This window comes from Gekko japonicus, unplaced genomic scaffold, assembly GCF_001447785.1.
Source record: "Gekko japonicus isolate JY-2015 unplaced genomic scaffold, Gekko_japonicus_V1.1 scaffold773, whole genome shotgun sequence".
Lineage (NCBI taxonomy): Eukaryota > Metazoa > Chordata > Lepidosauria > Squamata > Gekkonidae > Gekko > Gekko japonicus.
Genome location: NW_015161427.1, coordinates 154691 through 177836, shown reverse-complemented (window position 1 = coordinate 177836; position 23146 = coordinate 154691). Strand labels below are relative to the sequence as shown.

The 23146-nt window shown below is 43.0% G+C and overlaps 2 protein-coding genes across 3 annotated transcripts in view; one reads left to right on the top strand and one right to left on the bottom strand.

Annotated features, from left to right (window-relative positions):
* The window catches only part of LOC107125291 (transketolase-like), a 53157-nt gene extending 48124 nt beyond the window's left edge, over positions 1-5033 (top strand). The window contains exons 13-14 of the mRNA XM_015428738.1: positions 1567-1689; positions 4700-5033. Coding sequence (XP_015284224.1) covers positions 1567-1689; positions 4700-4887 — 311 coding nt within the window. The 3' untranslated portion in view covers positions 4888-5033. The remainder of the gene's footprint in view (positions 1-1566; positions 1690-4699) is intronic.
* Positions 5034-7743: 2710 nt separating this feature from the next.
* The window catches only part of TMEM40 (transmembrane protein 40), a 35883-nt gene continuing 20480 nt past the window's right edge, over positions 7744-23146 (bottom strand). For both annotated transcript variants that reach the window (XM_015428940.1, XM_015428941.1), the window contains 9 exons: positions 18770-18826; positions 16834-16920; positions 15264-15299; positions 14031-14063; positions 12379-12438; positions 11355-11426; positions 11199-11273; positions 10204-10266; positions 7744-8420 (listed from right to left, as the gene is read on the bottom strand). In XM_015428940.1, coding sequence (XP_015284426.1) covers positions 8401-8420; positions 10204-10266; positions 11199-11273; positions 11355-11426; positions 12379-12438; positions 14031-14063; positions 15264-15299; positions 16834-16920; positions 18770-18818 — 495 coding nt within the window. In that variant the 5' untranslated portion in view covers positions 18819-18826 and the 3' untranslated portion in view covers positions 7744-8400. The remainder of the gene's footprint in view (positions 8421-10203; positions 10267-11198; positions 11274-11354; positions 11427-12378; positions 12439-14030; positions 14064-15263; positions 15300-16833; positions 16921-18769; positions 18827-23146) is intronic.

The window sequence follows — 23146 nt, the reverse complement described above, 5'->3', positions numbered from 1 at the left end:
TCCTCCTTATCTTAAATAGCGGGGTGGTAGTAGGTAAAAACTAAGCTAGAAGTATTTTATCCTCGCCCCACTCAATTTTTTCCCTTTAAAAAGGGGAGGGCAGGACTCGTAGAGAAAACTGCAGGTTTCCCACCAATTCCGCCGCAGGACTGGGCGGAACACCTTCCCCCCTACAAGATGCTTCAATTTGCTTCTCTTTTTTTTCCTCCTAATTTTTTAAAAGCGTTTGCTGAGATCCCTGCACAGCCTGGGATTCTGCGGGAGCGCAACCCTGTGCGGAGTTACTCCAGAGCAATCCCAGTGGGCTGCATAGGGCACCTCTGACGGCAGGCTGGCTCAAGTCCCGCCCGGCGGATGTCTGGGCGCCGCTCTCTGTTGGCAAGGGCAGGGAGCTTCTTCCAGCTCTGAGAAAGTTAAAACAGCCGAGCTGTTTGCTAGAGCGGGGCGAGGCGGTGGGTTTGCTTCTAAACAGGGGACTGGAGGGCAAGAACAGGCCAGGCTGGCATGGGAGGGGGGCGACCTCAGGGTCCCCGCTTCTATTTTTGAAAATTGGGGGGGGGGGCGCCAGAAGGGATCCTTGCCTAGGGTGCAAAATAAGCTGGGGCCGGCCCTGCCTGGGTGCCGCATGACGGAGTGAGCTCCCGTCTCTAGTTCCAGCTCCTGCCAACCTAGCAGTTCAAAAGCAAGAAATTGCTAAATAGGTACCACTTCGGTGGGAAGGTAACAGCGTTCCGTGCGCCTTGGTGTTTAGTCGTGCCAGCCACATGACCACCGAAACATCTTCGGACAGCGCTGGCTCTTCGGCTTTGAAACGGAGATGAGCACCGCAACCCTAGAGTCGGATTCGACTGGCTTTCAAGCAAGGGAACCTTTACCTTTACCTTCTTTTAGCAAGCTCTTAATGAACTTACTATTCAGATATTCTGTAGGCTAACTTCTTACAGCCAGATTGTTGCTTAGATCTGTGTTTGTTCTTTTTATCACAGATCCTTAAGTTGTTGTGGCCAGTCAAAGTGAGTGAGAGATTATTTCTGATAGGAGGATTGATGGGGGGAAAGTCAGCATAGTGTCTCCCTATCACAAGTGTAACATGCCTAAATTTGAATAGGGCATCAGGTTTCTGATTTTGACATCATGTTTTGTTCCTTAGGACTATTGAGAGTTTTGATAAACTAGGCAGTGTTTAACTCCCACCCACCCCCTCTTTCATACCCATTAGGACATAGTGTAATCCTTTGAAATAATTGCTTCTCTGGCTGCAAGGAAACTCGGTCCTGACCTTACCTCAGCATATATGGGTATCTGGAGATTGTGATGGCACAGTTGATCATGCCGGGTTGCTTTCTGGGTTCTCCAACCCAGAGTTTGGCCATATTCTCATCATCTTTACAACCAAATATTCAGATGTTTCCAAGAGCTTCATGCGGATACATGAAATAAGTATTTATATGAAAGGTTAAATGCTGTAGGTTTTTCAGATGTTTGCTGTTTCCCTAGCTTCTATTTTGATGAGCTATGTGTCCTACTACTATGGTACATAATAAGCCTTCTACTCCCCTTCTCCAGAAAGAATCTCCATCAGAGTGATCGACCCATTCACTATAAAACCTCTGGATAAAAAAACAATACTTGAAAACGCAAGAGCAACCAAAGGCAGAATTATCACTGTGGAAGACCATTATTATGAAGGTAAGCTAACAAAACAAAGTGTTTTTAGTATACAAATTCATAGATACCGGTCATTTGAAGTTCTCTAACTCCTCGAATATAATGTAACACACATACAAATGTGTTTTGTAACATATTGGGTGCGGTCAGACGGCGTGCTGGGAACGGTTTAAATTGCTCCGGCCCTGATGCGGTCTTTTTTAACCTGGAGAATCGCGATCACACTCACCTCCCTGCTCCGGATTGCTGCACTGTTGTTTTTCTCTCTCTTTCATTTTGGGCCTGCGCACAGGCAGCCATCTGTGGAACTAAAAGTTTCGCGCCTGCGCAGAACAGCAATTTCCACTTCAACCCGACTGCTGTAATACTTCCCTTTAAACGTTTACCACAGAAAATGGCCTCCGTGAGATCCCAAACTCTTCTAAAGGCTAAAACTAGGCACCATTTAAACATTATTTTTAATAACCCTGAGGCAGACCTCCGCCTATCTGCACACCGCCAACACTTTTTTTAAAATGGCGGGCAAAAAGGGGGGGGGGGTTAAATACAAAGTGGTTGCTTTCTGGGTTCTCCAACCCAGAGTTTGGCCATATTCTCATCATCTTTGCAACCAAATATTCAGAAGTTTCCAAGAGCTTCATGCGGATACATTAAATATTTATATGAAAGGTTAAATGCTGTTGGTTTTTCAGATGTTTGCTGTTTCCCTAGCTTCTATTTTGATGAGCTGTGTGTCCTACTACTACATAATAAGCCTTCTAACTCCCCTTCTCCAGAAAGAATCTCCATCAGAGTGATCGACCCATTCACTATAAAACCTCTGGATAAAAAAACAATACTTGAAAATGCAAGAGCAACCAAAGGCAGAATTATCACTGTGGAAGACCATTATTATGAAGGTAAGCTAACAAAACAAAGTGTTTTTAGTATACAAATTCATAGATACCGGTCATTTGAAGTTCTCTAACTCCTCGAATATAATGTAACACACATACAAATGTGTTTTGTAACATATTGGGTGCGGTCAGACGGCGTGCTGGGAACGGTTTAAATTGCTCCGGCCCTGATGCGGTCTTTTTTAACCTGGAGAATCGCGATCACACTCACCTCCCTGCTCCGGATTGCTGCACTGTTGTTTTTCTCTCTCTTTCATTTTGGGCCTGCGCACAGGCAGCCATCTGTGGAACTAAAAGTTTCGCGCCTGCGCAGAACAGCAATTTCCACTTCAACCCGACTGCTGTAATACTTCCCTTTAAACGTTTACCACAGAAAATGGCCTCCGTGAGATCCCAAACTCTTCTAAAGGCTAAAACTAGGCACCATTTAAACATTATTTTTAATAACCCTGAGGCAGACCTCCGCCTATCTGCACACCGCCAACACTTTTTTTAAAATGGCGGGCAAAAAGGGGAGGAGGTTTAAATCAGAAGTGGCTCAACACCAGAGGAGCAATCACAAAGGGGAAAAATGCAGCTGGAACCGGAGAATCAGGAAAACACCACTTGGGGACCTGGTATCAAAATACTCCGGGTTAAAGCTGTTTTGAGCTGAAAAGCGATGGCTAGGGACAGGAGGCAGATGTTGACCATGTGATCGCGCAGATAAATTCCGTTTCTGAGGCGGGCTGAACACGGACTAAATGGCCCGTCTGACCGCATCCATTATCTGGTGATTGGGGGAGACTTAATGACATCCAAGCACAAGGTTATGTGGCTCTGTTCATGAAAACAAGAGCATTAAAGCCACCATGCTGGATCTGAGCAGTAACCCATTTAGTCCAGCCTCTTATTTCCAACATGAGACTGTCAGATGCCACAGAGGAGCCCACAAGCAAGGCCTGTCCCCATTCTGCTTCTGATCCCTGAAGTTCCATTTGGCTTCATAACCAATGACAAGTGAGGAAACTACAAAGGCTTGCAAAAGCATCTCATTTCCCCTCCTCCCGTTTCCTCTTTCTCTGCTTCCTTCTCTCCTTCCCATCCACCAGCCAACCCACCTTTATCTGCCCCCCCCCAATTTTCTAGCTTTCCCTCCTGCCCCCCTCCCCCAGCAGCCAGGAAAACTCTGGTCGAGTAGCATGGTGCCAGCCATCGGGTCTAGTTGTACAGTACAGGCCGCCAAGCCTGAGCACAGTTGTACCAGGGCAGAGTAGTAAATTGAACCTGGGTCTCCCAGATCCTAGTTTGAAACTTTAACACTACACCACCCCACTATTCATGTGGTGGCCACTCTTGAACAGTAGCAAGCAGCTGTGCCCGGGTGAGTCATGTAAGTTGTGTGGTAGCAAGTTGCCTGGTGGTTGCTGCTGGGACTGACCCTAACAAGTCCTCCCTCAGGGGCCAAAACAGCCCTATTGAATGCTTTCATTACTGTTGTGGTTGCCTCATAATGGCCACAGTGGGCACTCATTTCTTAAAGCTACAGGCAGTCCTAGCAGTTTGAGGGGTTCCCCCTCTCATGTGTGTATATCTGTGTGTTCTCAGTTTTCTCCAGAAACCTGAGGCTTCTCTCAGGTTTCTAGACAGATCTGTCTGCTCTGTTCATGGTCCCAGACTCTGCATTTAAGTACCCACAGACTGGGGCCATATTGAGAATCAGATGTATTGGTAAATCGATCCCTCTGTACATCTGTCCAACCATCTATCCTACTTTAGTGGATGGAGCTGCCCATCAGCATTTTTGTTTTTAATACAGCAAAGTATTGTAAGGTTGGGAGCATAATACACTATTTTATGCATCCCTCTGTGCCTCTACAAAGGACAGATTGTGAGGACACTGAATCTTCTGTGACAGCTCCTATGTCCTGAGGCCCCACATGGACTCTTGAAGATTATTACTCGGGATTGTGCCTCCAAAGCATTAATCCTGTTCTTAGAAGAAAGATTGTTTAAGGAGTAGCTTCTTACAGGAGCAAGCCACTGTGCTGTCTTGAGCCCTCCATACCGTTTGATTCGTTTTTGTTTTTAAATAGCAGCATTAAGCCGCTTACGGAGAATCTTTGACTTATCTGTCGCACATCATCTTTCCTTAGGTGGCATTGGAGAGGCCGTCTGTGCTGCTGTGGTTGGAGAACCTGGGATCACGGTCAGTCGCTTGGCAGTGTCCCACGTACCAAGAAGTGGAAAGCCAGCTGAGCTGCTCAGGATGTTCGGCATTGATAAGGAGGCCATTATTCAGGCTGTGAAGATGGCAGTGTCCAAATCAAGGAATGCGGAGTAGTTTGAATTGTAGGCCCGCTGGATTACGCTGGAGCGGCGTTTGGGGAGGGGAACAAGTATTGTTAAGTTTCAAACACATGTTTAAAATGATATGCAGAGTTTTAATGACAGAATTTGAATAAAAAAATTAAAGTTTTGGGAGAAAAATAGTGCTTGCTTGTTTTGCTAGCTGCTTTGAATTAGAGTGAAAGGATATTTAGGAAGCTACACGCTGAAACTGGAAACAAAAACATTAACGTTTTCAGGATCCCTCCCACCCACCCCGAATTTTTAATTACCAGGCTTTAATAACATCGTTCTGCATTTGCAGATTCTTTACAGTTCTTCTCCGTTATTCCAACAGTCCTTTTACAGGTAGGTGAGGCTGACAGGTAGAGTGACCTTCTCAAGCCCATCTGAGTTTCATCATGAGTCAAATGCAGGGATTTGAACCTGGCTCCCTTGCATTCAGACCCACAACACTGACCACGGCAGCACAATAGCCTTGATAATTATGTTTGAGTTGGTTCCCCTACCTACCTCAAACAAGATATGACTTTTGATACAACTTCATATCCCACTGTAAACACACATATCATTTTGAGAAATCTGCATACACAAATTGAGATAATCTTGCAGTCCATCAACAGAAGGTGCTAATCGATCCAGATCTTCTTTGCTCTCCCATGACCCAGCACCCATTTCTTATTCCCAGGGTCATGGGACCTGCATATAAGTTAGGAGGCTGCAGTGGGGAGAGGGGAGAGAGTGAAATCGCAGCTTCCTCCTGCCTCTTATCTGAGAAGAGCACTGCTGACAGACGAGAGGGAAGGGTGCAATTTTACCCTGTCCCCACTCATGTGATTGCTGCTCCATGCTAATCTTGTAACCCTGGGGCCTGAGATCACTGCTGGAGAGAAGGAAAGCCAGGTAGATCAGCATTTCCTGCATGATCCTCACGCTGGATCCAATTCAAAGTGTTTGTCACTTTTCTGTAAAGTAAATTATAAGTCAGGTCTTCCTTTACATGCATCATTTCCATCTAGTAGTGTGTCTTTCATATCAAGAACAGAGAGACTGTTTTCCTTCTGTGCTCTTCCTCCACTGTTGTCCTAGCTCCATATTTTCTTAATGCCCCTTTCTCACATGCTAGCAGTTCCTGCTTTCCCCTCCTGAATGCTGAACTGTGCACACCTTCTGTGCAGGTAGAGCATAATAAATCGTGCTGATATAGAAGAGCCAAGGGCCTTGTTTTCATTCTGGATCCTGCTTGCTTGGGATAAGTGCTGTCAGTTGGAATAGTCTGTGGCTCAGCCAGCTCTGATTTAAAGCTATCTTACCCATGGACAATATGTCCTTGGGTATTTCTGAGCTTTAGTGTTTGTTACTAGCCTGAGTACAGTCTCAAATACCGGGGGGGAGGGGGGGGCGCAACAGACACACGTCATGAGAAAAAGAGCACAGGTCATTATTATTCATTATATCCTGTGTTTTCTCCCAGCAGCTTTACATATAATTCCTAGGAGTCTCCCATTTAAAGACAGATTTCCTTAGTTTCTGTTATGTGCGTGTCCCTGTCTGTGTATATGCATGAGGAGGGCTGAAGGACATGGCTCCTGTGCCCACCAGTATGGTTAGCCACTAGCTACTACAAATAGTAGTACTACTATGAATCTGCATCCCCCAAAGAGAATTCCTGTCCTTTGCCAGAATCTTATTTGCGGCTTTCAATTGCTAGACCTACCTTTAGAGGTTCATCAGTTTTTCATCATATGACATAGGGAGGTAAGAACAATCCAAACTCACAGAGAAGGTATTATTCAGTGCCAATTTGATTGGCTACAGTTTTAGGGAGTTGTTTCTAACTGATTCTGCACAGGGATCCTGTGTATTTGACGGCATAGGCAGCCACTTGGCAAATCATCAGTTAGAGGAAAGCAGTGTTTCTGTTTGAAGGGAAGGGTCTGTACAGCTAATAGTAATTCAGTGTCATATAATAAGCATTAGTTCTTTTTAAAAAAAACAAACAAAATTCTGCAGCATTCATCTTGGTGAACATTTTATTTCTTTTGTAGCAGAGCAACGAAAGCAATTTTTAAATTGTTTAGTTTAATTTTCTTTCAAGAGTCTTTTCAGCAAATTTTTCAAAATTAACCTTAAATGTGTTAAAACGATAACAGGTCCTGACCATGAGACCTTGGGTAAATCCAGTTGGGGGTGTAGTCTAGGTATCCCTACTGGCTCAAAATAGATGTGCAAGAACAGCAGTAAGTCAAAAGTTCAGGGTAAGGCCTATTTGGCTGGGCGATCCGGATAATTCAATTCCATGCCTTGCCTCACCTAAAACACAGGAGTATCTACTGACTTAGTAAATGTAAGATCTGTAAAAAGGCATTTAATTTTTTCATGTGAATGACATCACATTTGACCTGTCTTTATATCTGATTTTGATCCTATACACCATCTGATCTAACGCTAAGGGATTAACCTTCACCTGACTTGTAAACATGAGGGTACATCAGTCTACTTCGAGCAACAGAACTGTCAGAACACTGATTTTTACATTGGTATTTACAGCACAAGTAGCTACACCTATAATGCTCCTGAAGAGATGAACAAAACTTTGAGAAACTGCTTAATATAACTCCCCCTTTTAAATAAACCCCCTGCAACACAGGCGTTGGCTAATATGTGCAACAGTGGCTATTGCTAGTTTTTCCTACGAGTCCTCTGTTAGTAGCCTGGAAGGTTCAGTCTTTGGCTGCGGTCACACACACTAAGTAATCCACTTTCAGTGTACTTTCCAACTGCATTTTTACTGTGTGAACTGGCAAAATCCAGTTGGAAAGTGGATTATTTAGTGTGTGTGACTGCAGCCTTTGTATCATGGGTTCTGAGAAAACAGATGACTGAGAAATGCATGAAACCTACCCCCCCCCCATATCATACAGCATGTTAGAAGAAGCTGTACTTCGATTACTGGAAATTAAAAGCAAGTGATGGCAAGTTTCTCCAAAGGCTGAAACTGCTCTATTGGCTCAGTGTGAATCGGCTGATTTATTTCCAGTTGCACTGGAGGGCTAAGAAAGTGGTCTATGCCACTGGTGTAAAAACAGCTGCCTCACATAACACTCCAATGCCACCTCTGTTTGGTAGCTCTCACTCAAAGTGACCTTCCTGTACAAGTATCTAGATGAGACACAGGAATGACATTCAACGTTTTGTTTGTGAAACTTGGAGAATGTCAAGGCAAGCTACTAAGGGCCTAATACAAGTTAGGTAGGTTGGAGTAAGTAGACTGATCTCTGTGGAACCAGACCATCTATACAAAAGAGACAGGAATGAAATTTTTAGACCTAGTCATTATCTCTTAGACACATCCTACACCAAAGAGAAGAAAGGGGCAACTGGAGTGCTGTTTTTCTTCTCCCCAGGTGAGAGAAAACCACATTTGTTTGTTTAATACACAGTTGTTGTATATCAAACACCTTGTTAACATTAAGGCCAAATGTTCATTTCAGTTCTCTTGAAATCTTCAGGTTGTTTTCTTGAAACCTACATGGTAAAAACCAACAGAAGGAAAAGTCTTGTCATATTCTTATTTTCAAATGTTGGGTAATGCAGTGCTACCACCTTGTTTAATGACTGTATCACTATCACAAATAAATCTGTGTTTGTGGAAATATGCATGTATCTTTTGCTTTATTTTTAATAATAGAAGGCAATGAAGATAAATTTTAAAATCAAAACTTCTTCTGTAGCTGTATCAGTAGTGGGTCAACTTTGAAGAAGTAGATTGCAGACCCGGCTTGGACTTTGGGAACCCCAGTTCAGATGCTTAAAGGAAACGAGCAGGGATTTCAGGAGCTCTATGAAAAACAGTTATTTTCTTGCTGTGTAATAACAGCTCGCACATCACAATGTTTTAATATACACTGAATGCATGAGATTGGTCCATGCCACCTGTCTTCATTATAGCTGTCTCCAGTTAAGTAATATATATACACCCAAATGTACTTTCAGGTGTACAAAGTGTTTCATGTATATTTTCTCAGTAATTACTACACATGCAATATAAAGTAGGGAGTATTTTTTGCTATATGAGATGGAAAGGCTGAGGTTGCATTCAGATGCTACTTTAAAAAATTTGAATGGAGAAGTTCCTTGCTAATTGCCAGGCGCATTATGTTCCCCCTTCCTCCTCTTGCGAAGTACATTGACCTTGAAGACAGGTGCCCTTCCTATTAGTCTACCTAAGTGTGAAACATCTGGACTAATTAGATTAATTTCTTACTCAGTCACTGGGATTCTAAACAGGATTCAACTGTGGTTTAGAATCTTGGTTTATTAGGAAGACAACTAACCCTGGTAGGTCTAGGCATCTACATTTGGGCATAAAGGTAAAGGTTCCCTTGCTCGAAAGCCAGTCGAGTCCGACTCTAGGGGTGCGGTGCTCATCTCCGTTTCAAAGCCGAACAGCCAGCGCTGTCCGAAGCCTGCTTGAAAAGTACTAATAGAATGGATTGAACTCATGTCATTTGAGAACATCATTGAAAAAGCCTGATCTTCTTTTCTGGCTATTCCAGATTTCTTTCACAAGAGCATTTGCGCGCACATGCATGTATGTAAAGTGTCAGGCTACAGGGGATACATGATCCATTTTTAATTCTGTCCGCATGGTGTGTGGCACTCTGACTGCAATCTTTCTGTATCAAACGAAGTTATGGAGAGAGCCTCAAAGCAAGGACAAAACAGAAAGTGGACAACTGAAGTACAAGACTATGTCAATCCCCTCCTTCAACCCTCTCTAGTTTGAATGCCAAACCAGAGCACCACCATTGTGTGGAACCAACCTCACAGTGCTTTCAGAATGAAGAGCAGAGTGATCAAATACAGCCTTTTGCTGGACATTCTCTGGCATGACTACACTTGAGCAACATACAGTATGAGAACTGTATATGATGTATCTCAGCTTCTTCACCACCTGTATCTCATTTCCCACATTTGCATGTCCTGATGTTTTAGCAAGTTGGACCACCATGAATATTTATACTGGGTGGCACCTTGTGTGTGCCATGCAACACCGTGCAACACTCTTGGGATCCTGAGAGCTGCTGTGAGGAATAGATTTGGAACTCCACTCCCAGAAGCTCTCTTTTTTGCATTCTCATACCTGTATTTTATTCTCCTTTTCCCCTTGAGTTTGTCTTTTTCCTACCTGTTCATCACCCTCCCTCCTTCTCAAGTGCAGACTGAGAACTTTAAAAAATTTAATTCTAAAAGAATCCTCAGTCCTATTGTGGAATTGGGTGAAATCACATTAAGAGTATCTTCTTACCAGGTAGTCTAACTCTCTTCAGCAGGGGAATAAAACTATCCATGACAGCACGAATACGACACACTATTATTAAAAAAAAAAAAATGAAGCATTTAGTTTAAAGTCTTTAAATACCAGGAAGAAAAACACAAGTAGTACAAGTCACCACCACAAGAATGTTAGATTTTTGAGTTATTAAACTAGATAACCCATGAGATGGTCAGCAGAAGGCCTAGTGAGACAAGTACCATCGTTGTCTTCCCCCTCCCCTGGCCCAAGCCTCTTTCCTTGCTTCTCAGGAAGGGGAAGGTCCAGAGAGGAGAGAGCCAGAGCTTGGCCTGAGTGAGGGAACTCTATTTCCCCAGGCAGGAGGAAACTCGACTTCCGTAGGGTGAGGGCTAGAATGGACACGAGGTTTGGAACAATGGGAAGGATGTCACTGTTTAACATCTGTTGCCCATTCTCAATGTACCAGCCAATTAACACCATCTTTCCAGCATAGGCACAGGTTGTCTCCACTCTAAAAGTGAATTCTGCTCCTCCCATCTGTCAGACAGATTTCCACAATTTTGCCATTTTTTATATTGTAAGTAAACCACCCTGGATGCCAGTCTGGCTAAACAGAAGAAAATAAGTTGAATGAAGTATAGCTTTGTTCCATTATTATCGAGCTCTCAAAACGTGAAGCCCCAGGGTGAACCTAGATGTGATGCCATTTTAAAGGGATTAAAAATGCTGCGAGGGCCCAATCCTGATCAGGCCCACAGCATGGCAGGCCAGGCATTTTCATCCCCCAATGCCTTTGCAAGTGCCAGAATGGCTGCCACCCCTCCACAGCTTTTTCAACACTTAAAAACGCACGCAGAGGGGGGCTGATTAGGACTAGGCCCTCACAGAATTTTTAATCCCTTTTAAAAAGTGGCAGCATCCATAGGTCAGACCCACGGACAGCATCATGTCTAATTTGGCCTCATACATCAAGTAGCTTATTTTGCTATATAATGTGGTACACTTACCTAAGCCGAAATATATCCCAGTTGTTTCCAAGGCTGCAAAGGTAATCAAACCAACACCAACAGAAATGGTCCAGTCTGAAAATTAGAACACGTATACGGTCAATTTTGTTCATTAGTCACTAGAACTGTAATCACTACGTTACAGTTTTGACTTACCTTTATATTTGTAAAAGCAAACTAATAAAGTTCCAACCGCAAAGCAAACAATGACAAAATGGAAAAATTCATCTGGGGGGAAAAGACACAGGAAATTAAATTGCAAATGGCAAAGTGGCAAACCCCACCACCACCAAATTTAATGACTGAAATCTCAAAAACAAAACAGGAACCACCTGAAACATAAAACTTTCCTTTTGGGGGAGGAATGGAAGCTGTCATTGTTCCAGTAGTTTAGGGAATAAAGACACATGCTGCTAGTAACAGCACTCAAAATAAATTATTTATGTATCTGTTCCAGATGCATTAACTTCCAGACTGGAATATTGAATCAGCAAACCTCTTCACCATATGTATTATTTAACATATGGGAATATGCCTTATTCATACATGGTTAGAGATGCCAAGTTAAGAGCATATTCAAAGGTTAATTGCTAAAAACAGTACAGCATATTTAGTGTTCATTTGCTAAAGACTTCCTACCTGGAAGTGCTTAGTCTATGATCTAAGTCTGACTATATAATGGTGATAGCAAAAGCACTCTATACATGCTCTTCAGTATTACTTTAGAATTCCAGGGCTGAATATTTTAAACAGATAGATCTCTGTGATTTAGCTAGGGTTCACGTTGAGCAAGGTTTCCATGTTTAAAGGTAAAGGTAAAGGTTCCCTTGCTCGAAAGCCAGTCGAGTCCGACTCTAGGGTTGCAGTGCTCATCTCCGTTTCAAAGCCGAAGAGCCAGCACTGTCCGAAGACGTTTCCATGGTCATGTGGCCGGCATGACTAAACACCAAGGTGCACGGAACGCTGTTACCTTCCCACCGAAGTGGTCCCTATTTATCTACTTGCAATTTCTTGCTTTCGAACTGCTAGGTTGGCAGGAGCTGGAACTAGAGACGGGAGCTCACTCCGTCATGCGGCACACCCGGGTCTCGAACTGCTGAACTACCGACCTTCCACAGCCTGCAGTTCAGTGTCTTAACCACTTGAGCCACCGCAGCTTTAGGGCCAATTAAATACTTACCATCTTTTCGTATCCACCACCTTGGATGTTCAGTCAAGTGGCAGGCTCCATTTTCAGATACTACACAAAATTAAATTTGAATTAAAAATAATAGGCAGATTTATGGTTAATCATTTTAACTTAAGTACAGGGGTTGAAGTTGTAACATGTCAGTGTGGCCAATGGATTATTTGGCTAGATTTCTTTGCGAGCTAGGTAGTAGCTACATTTGCCTACAGCCACTCTGAGGCTAAATGTAGATGTTGTACATCAACATATCACTTCTTACCCAATTTCATACATTTTCTTGCCATCCTCTAGGTTTAGCTCCAAATATCCTAATTATCCTTCGCTTATACACTCTGAGGCTAAATGTAGATGTTGTACACCAACATATCACTTCTTACCCAATTCCATACATTTTCTTGCCATCTTCTAGGTTTAGCTCCAAATATCCTAGTTATCCTTTTTTTGGTGAGCAATTAAGCAAAACAGGAGAACCATGTGAACAGAAGCAGTAATTTGGAACTGTGATGGTAGATGGTTCTTTAGCTGACCACGTGGTTTGGTCCAGGGGCTACTGACTGAAGACCATTATATGATGTTCATAATAGGCTGGAAATTTCTCATATTATAATAATAATAAAGGTAAAGGTTCCCTTGCTCGAAAGCCAGTCAAATCCGACTCTAGGGTTGCGGTGCTCATCTCCGTTTCAAAGCCGAAGAGCCAGCGCTGTCCGAAGACATTTCCGTGGTCATGTGGCCGGCATGACTAAACACCAAGGCGCACAGAATGCTGTTACCTTCCCACCGAAGTGGTACCTATTTATCTACTTGCAATTTCTTGCTTTCGAACTGCTAGGTTGGCAGGAGCTGGAACTAGAGACGGGAGCTCACTCCGTCATGCAGCATACTTGGGTCTCGAACTGCTGAACTACCGACCTTCCACAGCCTGCAGTTCAGTGTCTTAACCACTTGAGCCACCGCAGCTCCATATAATAATACTCTGTGAGTAGATTAGGCAATTCTGAAAACTGTTGAAGAATCAAATAAATTACGATGGGTGTATGGTAGGCATAAGACAGATAGCTCCCTGTTGTCTCCCAGTGTTACATGGTGGAATACTAGTGTTTGAAGCACACACTCTGAAACAGCTTTACTAATCTTTTGCAGCACATTGTATGACTAACAGTGCTACGTAGCCTGTCTGTTAAGTTTGCCCACTGAAGGCTCTTCACAAGAGGCAGAAGATACACATTAGCATATTTACCCCCTGACTTGACCCTGACAACAACTAGATCTGATTTGATGGTAAGCAAACAAGGCCACCACTGGTTTCCAAAACTGCAGACCTTTATCTAGGAGTTAACAAAGTGAATATTAACTTGTCTGGAGAAAGGGGAACGGCCTGCCATAAAGACAAGCATGACTCAGTTGCCCAGTCCAGTCTGAGAATACTTCCCTCCATAAACATCCAATGTATGAACAGTACAGGTTTTGTTTTAATATATGGAATCCTTTCTGAAGGGAGACAAAGTGAGTCACCACAAGGCAGATAGTTCGGTGTTTACACTTTCATATTCCAGACTGGTAACTGGCAATCATATTCATATGAAAATTAAAATGTACATGTAATTAACAACACATCTTTGCACTCTGCAATTGATATTTACCATCTGTGCTTGTGCCATCTCTGACCATTACCTCTGAAAAACAACAGCACAATATTCTATCACAAAAGAAGGCATCTCCTTGGGGTAAAAAGCTTCAGTGACATTTGTCATATTTACAACAAGGCACAGAGAAGAGACAAACATTTTCAGAAACAAATAGTAGAGTATTGCCAAAATGTTTCTTCTCACTCATCAGACCTTCCCAGCAAGTGATTTATTCGTGCAACCAGTAGTGTTAGATAAAGGCAAGTGAAAATAAGTTTCTGTGACCACTAGAGGGAGCAACAAAAGAGTGAAATATCAAAAAGGCAGCAAGAAAATTGTAGATGCTTTCTTCAAGCTTCATTTCTTTTTTTATTTCTCAACATGGTCACAAATCTTCCTTTTGTGTTTTGAAACACTGTAGTCATGGGTGCTTTATATATTATATGTCATCAAATGTATTTGATCAAGGCATGTACAAGAACTCGAGCTAATCCAGGTGAGATGGTTCATGTAACTGTATGGTATATGTAAGTAAACAAAAAAAAAACATTTTGCATGTGTCGGACTTGACTGTGCGACTGAACAACAACAACAACAAATGTGGAAGTAGTATGTGATATGATCCCCCCTCTCTCTTTAATTTATTTGGGTATTCCGAAACCTATTTGTTGGGTATTCCAAACCCCCTCTCTCTAATTTGTTGGGTATTTCGAAACCTATAAGCCACCTTGAGCTCCGTAAAGAAGAAATGTGGTTAAGAAAAGCTTTAAATAAAATTTAAAACTAATAAACATTCATTTAAGCAGTTGTACAACAAGGGCTGAAAATGGATTATACGTTCTTTTTTTAGAACTCCCAGAGCATTAAACCTGGTACCAACTTTAATTATAAATTGTATGTGCATGAAATGTTTTGACTGAGCGTCGCAACATTTTGTTGGTAATGAATTCCTTTCTGCTCATAGTGACTTTTACTACTTTCTATGTATCTTTTAGGAGATAACTGTGAACTTACATAACAAACCCATGTGACAATGTCCCCTTCCCCACAAGGCTTTGTTTTAAAAGAAGAGCACACCAGGGAAGGGGTTATCTTGCCCCTTCCTTTCCTGTCAGTTGTGTGCTCCAAATTGCTCTCCATCCAGATTTAAAACTGGTGCTTCGTCTGTGTTACTGCATGTATGTGTGAAGTGTTACCCTTCCTTTGCTGATACCATGTTGTTGACAGATGTGATTTCAGAGTACATACCTGATCCACTGTATGGAACAATTTCTTTGGGTGAATCTAAAATGATGCACAAATACAGAAGAGTTAGCCAATTTATTTGTTTAGTGTTCTGTCCTGCCTCTGGTAAAAAAGCAAGGAAACCTTTTCAAGGTATGCTGTTGGTAAATAGCACCTAGACTCTCTGCTACTATTGTATCAACTTGCAGAATGAGGTTTTGCACGACTGGATTTCTCCTGGAAGACCTTTCAGTGGATTGATATGAGTATTAAGTCTCAGAATGGTTAGCTGGGAAAATCAGGAATTAGCAGATTTTGCTAAGCAGGATCAGAATCACCAAGTGGAGAGGCAGGGAGAGATGGATGGGATTTTCTGGGATATATATATATATGAAGGAGAAAATTAGATTTAGTATAATTGGTATTATTTATTTAAAATATTTAAACACTAGCCTTTCTCCTGACCAACTCAGGACAAAAGGCAGGTATAATAATAAAATCCAATAAAACTGTACAAACCACAAAGATTAAAAAACAATAATTGTTATTGTGGGGCTATGTCTTTTAAAGTGCAAATTATACTTTAGTTACTAGGTTGTCCAGTGTGTTGCTGGAACGGGTTTCTAGCACCTTGGTAGACTGGGAAGAGCACCTGAAGTTGACGTATCACAAAGTCAAACAAGAAACAGTTATTTAATTAAACTCAGAGATACTGTTATTCCTGTATGTTTAACTGTATGAAGCTTTGCTTTACTACATGATGGAGAACTAAGTTTGAGTGCAGTGGCACCGTTAAGACCAACACAATTTTATTCAAGGTATAAGCTTTCGTGTGCACGCGCACACACACCCCATATGTATGGAATTTACCCGTCCATACATATAGAAAGACGGGTGGTTAGTTGCCAAGAAGGGCCCATTAGAGTGACTGTAATTGGCCCTTCCTGACAACGAACCCCCCTTTTCTATATGTAATGGTTGAGGAAATTCTTTTTCCACTGGGGGGGGGGATGACAAAATGCCTCTCTAGGTTTTACCATACAGTTTCTGGTGATTTGCAGAGAGGTGTGATGTCACTGCTGGGTTTCCCCTAGAACTGATATCAGGCTGTTTCTGATGGCTGCTCCTCGTGTCTCCATGCTCCATCTGCTGGTTGCCAGGCTGACCCTGGCAACACTAGAAAGCAGTTAGAAGAGAGGGAATTTGAGTGGAAAAAATGCAGGAAGGGCACCCCTGCCATTTTTATGCAATCACAGTCTCTAATGCTGCATTTCACATTTATTTTTAAGTCAGGAGAAGGGTTGCCAATTCAGGGTTGGGAAATCCCTGGAGATTTGGGGGTGGATTGTGGGAATGGGAGGGTTTAGGGACGGACGGGACCTCAGCAGGGTATAATGCCATGGAGTTCACCCTTCAAAGCAGTCATTTTCTCCAGAGGAACTGGTCTCTGTAGTCTGGAGAGCAGTTGTCTTTCCTAGAGATCTCCAAGCCCCACCTGGATGTTGGTGACCCTAATCAGGAGGCTATTTACCACATCATCTAGGTTGGCTCCATATTCCATGGACAAATAAAAGCCCCCCCCCCTTTTTGCTACCTTGTGGTTGACTGTGCATTTCCAGCTCCCCAGCCACACTTTCATCTTCTTGAGATTTTGGTTTTTTAACTCGTTTTCGTTTTCCATCTGTTATAGAAAGAAATTATACCATGGGTGGTTAATTAAAGTTTTGTGCAGGTGAAAACAGAGCAATGAGCAAGGAAGGTATTCCCATTTCTGCTGGTAACAGAGCCCTTGCTTTAAACCAGCGATCCCCAGTGCGGGACCTGTAAACACCATGCTGCTTGCCAAGGTATTTGTGGGTGTCCATTTGCTTCTTCTCCAAAGGACCAGTCCATGCTTTCCTCTACATCACTGAAGCAGGAAGTGTTTTAAAAGGCCCCAGGAAGCATCATCTTCAAGTCTACAAGGGGTACTTCATTCAAAAACAGCTGACTCCCATCACTGACATGGAAAATGCCAACTGTTTTATTGTCCTCACCTCCACAGTGACCATTTTGTATATAGTCCTGTTTCCCAGTCCCAGGGCAGCCATTTTGTGGTGGTGCCCTACTACCCATTCTCAGCATTTCAAAAGTGTCCACAGCGTCAACAACTCTGGGGACCCACAATTCAACAATAATGAGTCATTAATAACTGTACCGGTACTAACCAATGCTACAATTCCCAATTGTACAATTGGTGTGTATGTGACCATATGTACTCATATCATATCGGAATTTGCCAGGGAGGAGGCAGAAATGCCTTATCTAATTACTCAAGACCAATGTATGCGTCACACTATTTAAAATCAGGAGCTGTGGTGATGGCTCAAGAAACAAGACCAACAAAGCAGTAAAATAAGTGGTCATATTGGTTTGCACAGTGCAAATTGTGTGGTTTAGTGGTTCAGTTGTGCACCTAAATTAATATCTTGCTACTGTTACCACTTAAATGTCAAGTACATAGAGGGAAGGGTTGTCAGCTCCAGGCAGGAAAATGCCTGGAGATTTGGGGGCAGAGCCTGGGAAGGGTGGAGACTGAGGAGGGGAAGTTCCTCAGCAGGGATGTGATACCATAGAGTCTACCCTCCAAAGCTGCCATTTTTCTCCTTACTCAATTATATATAAGGAGAGATCAGTCAAAATTCCAGGAGAACTTCAATCCCCACTTGGAGCCTGGCAACTCTTAACAGAGGGCAAGGGTTCCTATCAGTATGACTAGTTTAGTCAGAGAGTAGTATGTTCACAAAGACGTTTAAATTTAAAAATATATTAATGAAGAATAGTTACAGACAGCTATAGACGAAAAAGATATGTGCACTGTGACACACGAGAAAGCTTAAATGCGGTTGTAAATCAATTCTAAGGCACACTCATATTCAGGAATCTAGAATAAGTGCAGATTAGAGTCCGCGCACTTAACCACTACACCAAACTGGCTTCCTATCTTTCAAATGTGCATACCAATAGAAGGGCTGAGAAACATTTCAAGTCTGCTTATACATGGGGACAGTTCCTTGTTGTGCATCGACTGTGCCAATGAATGAGGGGAAGTGCGAAAAATCTATACCCATTTGGGCCACATGGTGACCAAAACTGCTTTGAGTACAGTCTTTCTGAAAAGATTATACCAAAGCAGGTCTGGAAGAAAATGCCATGAGGCAGGGGAAAACTAGAAAGTGAACAGTTGCACACAACAATGTTATGTTGAAGTTCCCCCCTCCCGCCAATTTGTAGTGAGGAAGGAAAGGAAGAGCTAATCATCTTTATGGAAGCAACTTAAATGGCATTTGTGAATTAGGCCACAATAGTTAAAACTGGAGGAGACACTTCACCCGACTACAAAACACTGGGGACGGGGGCATACAACAACAGTCAACTCTATCTTCACTGACATTCCAGAGACAATTGACTGCTGTGGTGTTTGTGTTTAACTGAGCAACATGAACAGTTCTTTTATCCAGACAGTATCTAATTTTCCTTCTTTATAGTACCTTGATGTTCTGCTGAATGAGCTGGAACCGAAGAATCTGAGTTGCTCATTGCTGTGTCTATAAAAACAAAGAGAGTTCACAAAACAGGTAAGGCCTACTGTTCTTCCATAATTTACTTTGGATCCATGCGGGAAGATAGTGTAATGACTGAGTATCTTCCAAAAGAAGCCCTGTCGAAAAAATAAGGGCTGTTTCACACATAGATAATTTCTGTATAAGAAAACACACCCACACACATGAATTCTGCCTTAAGACATGTAATAAGAACACACACACCCATATATACACACATACAGAAGGGAGACCCTCCCCTACTGCTTATTGTTTTCAGAGGTCTAGAGAGAAGAACAATTGGGCTCCCTAGCTTTAATTCAAGTTCCAACCTACCTCTCAGAGTTAATGTCAGAATGTGAAAGAACCCTGGTCCCACATTCTTAAACCCCAACCATGGAAATGAGTAGAAGAGGGCTAGAAAGAGTTCAGCTCGAATGAACCATAGAAAAGTCATAGATTCTGTCTCTTTGGATTGGAGGCCCTACTGGAAGTGAGCTAGCACTTGCTGTAGATGAAATAGTTAGGCCTAGAGTAATGATCCAGAATACAGAATATGAAAACAAGTAACAAATTCCTGAAAATTACCTTTGGGAATTAATAGAGGGGCAGGAGGATAGATTCTAGCCGGAACAAGATTCTCTGAATGTTATTTATTTACTTGGCACCATCACAGTGTGGAGACCAGTGTTGCCAGTGGCAGATTACATTGACTAGGTTCACCATTTGATGTTCTGCAGTTTCTTTTCAAACTGTAATGTGGTCTATAAAACTGTACAGTAACATATTCTTTTATTTTACTTGTTTGTAATTTGCCTTTCCAGACAGTGGAAGGTACAGCAAAGGTGGGCCATGACTCAGTGATACAATGCAGCAGGTCCCAGGTTCAATTCCCCGCCGCTCTAGATCTGTCTGAGAATCTGGAGAGCTACTGCCTGTCAGAGTAGATAATGTCATCCTTGGTAGACCAATGGTTGGACTCAGTACAAGACAGGATCTTGTGGTATGCCATCATGCAGAAAGAAAGTTAATACACTGCACCCATAGACCATCGTGATTTTGAATTGAATACAAGAACTTTCAGGTTTTGTGTGATGCTGGTCTTGTTCTATTTCTATGAGTTTCTAAATAGAAGTGCAAAGGTTTCCCAGACCCCTTTGCACTTCTATTTAGAAGTTATTAACTAAGCAGGAAGTTTCTTACTATCCCTGACACACAGTCCCTTCCTATCAAAGGGGTAAAATAGATTAAAACTTGGGTTAGAGTCTTTGTGCTGAGTTGTAGCTCTCTGATATCTGACCTTGTAGATCAGGTACCAACAATACAACACACTTTATTTACATGTGTTTTAAAATAATGATATGATTATCTGTCTTGTTTTAAGGATACAAGCCTCCTTGTGGCTTGCTGTGTGCACTTTAAAAGGGGGATCTTGGGTATAAGGCACCAGCAAGGGGGAAAGGAAATGTCTGAGGATCCAGAAAAGACTTTAATTCAAAATGAGAATCCTTTGGTAGCTAAAGTTTGAGAACCACTGTATTAGTGTTGTACGTCATGGCCCTGTGCCATCTACCATACTTCTCAGCTGATACTCCTGTTGATTTCTCTGCCAAGGGAGCCTAACCTTGGGGGAAATTTCCTTTTTTGGACCCCATACGGCATAAGAACAGTGAGAAATAAGAGGGTTAATGCTAGAGGGGAACTTTTACAGGCATAATTTCTATCTCACTTTTCACCCCAATGGGGATCCAAAGAGGCTTACAATAACACATCTTGCCCTCCATTTTAACCTCACAACAATAAACCTGTGTGGTATATTATGCTGAGAGGGTCGCTGGCTCGTGAGCTTTCATGGCAGACTGGGGGTTCAATTTTAGTTTCCTAGAACCGCTACAGCACACTTGCTGATTTATGACAACCAGTGGGAGGAACTAAAACCGTGGATCTTGTGTTTTTCATTGATTGTCCCTCTGCATGACCGTTGATATACAACGGCACATATCCTAAGTTGGAGCCTTGCTTCAACTTAAGTGGCCCTTCCATTGAAGGAAAATATATGTATGTGGGAAGAGGCTGTGCTTTCCCTCCAAAGCAGGATTGCAAACCATAGCTTGAAGCTTGTTTCCAATCCTGGGTCAGTAAGGAATAACAAACCATAGTTTGCTGGTTAAGATGGAACACTGAATTATGGTTTGGGCAAAATCAGAAGTCAGTCATTGACTTGTAATATCATGCATGATGAAGATCGTAGGACTCATTTGCACAGCACTACCCAATAGTTTGTTACAGCCCATGGTGTTCAGCTGTAACAAACTATCACCATCAGTTTTAGGTTGAAGCCAATTCAGTTCAGTACCTTTATTGGCACAGAATGGAAGCATAACAAGAACCACAATTTTAATATCCAAAAGACAATCACCCCTCCAGAACTTTAACATTATATTCTCTAATCCTCATAACAATTGAGAAGTACCTCACTACTGAGAAGGTAATATGGGGACACTGGTTCGATAAAAGGAAGGAGACAAGCCCCTCTTCTGAATAGCTATGCTGTTGGGCAAAAGGGGACTAATCAAAACGTCCCATACTTTAACTTAAAGTTCACAGTGGAGCAAAATGTGAGCAATCGGTTCTGGTTTTTTACTGCTGCATAGACAGATCCTTTCGTGGTAAGGAACATTCATATATCTCCCATAGAGAACCGCTGATGGAAGGACACTGAATCATGCAAACATGAAAGTTTGACATAATTGTGGGGCAGTAAGTTGTGAGAAATAAGCAGCTGAAAGCCCATAACTGGATGTTACATTAAACTCCAAAGGGGAACATGTTGTGCCTGCAAGAGACTGAAGAGTTTGTCTTTTAATGTCCAAAGCTCTCTGTTTCAGAGATCTAAATACTTGGAATTCATCTAACATAAGAAAGGAGTCAAAAGGAATACCAATTGTATTTTTCTCAGAATTGAGTGTGATCAGTTAGATGAGAGACTGAATCTGACAGCACCAAACGGATATCGCTCCTGGGTTCTGCCCTATAACGGAGGTGTAACTAGAATGTCGATGTCGAGAGCCAAGCTCTCGTTTCTAGGAGACATTGCCCTGTCTCCAAGCACATGGACACATAACTTATACAGTTTGGAACCCCAAAGATATGATGCAAAAACATTGCTTTGGTCTGCTCAACTTGTTGATTCAAGGAACCAATCCAGATTGGGATCCCATAAAGTATTTGAGATGCCACTTTGGCATTAAAGACTTGCTGCCAGAAAAAAATGATTACCCTTCACATTAGGGCTGCCAAGTGGGGGCGGGGAAAACCCCGTTTTGGAGGCCCGATTTCCGCCGTGGCAGAATTGAGCCTCAGGGGGAACTCCGCCCCCTGAAGCTGCGTCAGCAGAGGTGACGCAGCCACATAGCTCACGTGAGCGACGTAGCATGTCACTTCCTGTGATGTGCTGGTGGCGTGCGCGCACGTCCTGGGAGACCTCCCGGAGCCCGGCAAGTCTCCCCCGCCAGCAAGGGTAAGTACACTTGGCAAACCTACTTCACATAGAAAAACCTAGCAATCGTGGACAAACTATATTTGGCCAAGCTTATTACTTGTTTCCTTTGAGTTGTCCAACTATTATTATACTGGAATGGAACTCCTAGGTATTAAAAATATTTGACTTGTTCAATGGCGTTGCCTTTAATACGCCAGTTAAAGCATCTCCAGTTCCTTGAGAACACCATTTTTTAATTTCTCAAAATGAACAGAAGATTGGTCTCACAGTATGATATAAAAGTAAAAGAGGACTGGGTGCAGGGTAACACTACCGCATCATCTGCGTACAATAGTAAGGTGACAGCTTGGGAATCCAATTTAGGAAAATGGCAATCAGAAGGCAAAGCCCGGGTCCCGCCCACACCACAACTGCTGCGACTGTGTACCTCACCGGACGCCATTTTCATTTTGCTCGATGAAGAGGATTACGAGGGCACTATTGATTCAGTGAGCTGCCTTCCCCAGCGCCCACTCAAACATGGGCGACGGCAGCAGCCTCCGCTCGCCCGCCTTGCCCCTCGCCCGCAATCCCGGCCTGGCAACTGCCCTTCGGGCGATCGCCTCGCTCCCCCTCACACACTCCAGGACCGGCGAGTGGCGGCTCCGGCCTTCGGGAACCCGCGTCGCCCCCCTCACACAGTCCCAGCCCGGTGAAATGACTTGCTCTCGCACGCAATCCCGGCCTGGCAACTGCCCTTCGGGCGATCGCCTCGCTCCCCCTCACACACTCCAGGACCGGCGAGTGGCGGCTCCGGCCTTCGGGCGCCCGCGTCCCCCCCCACA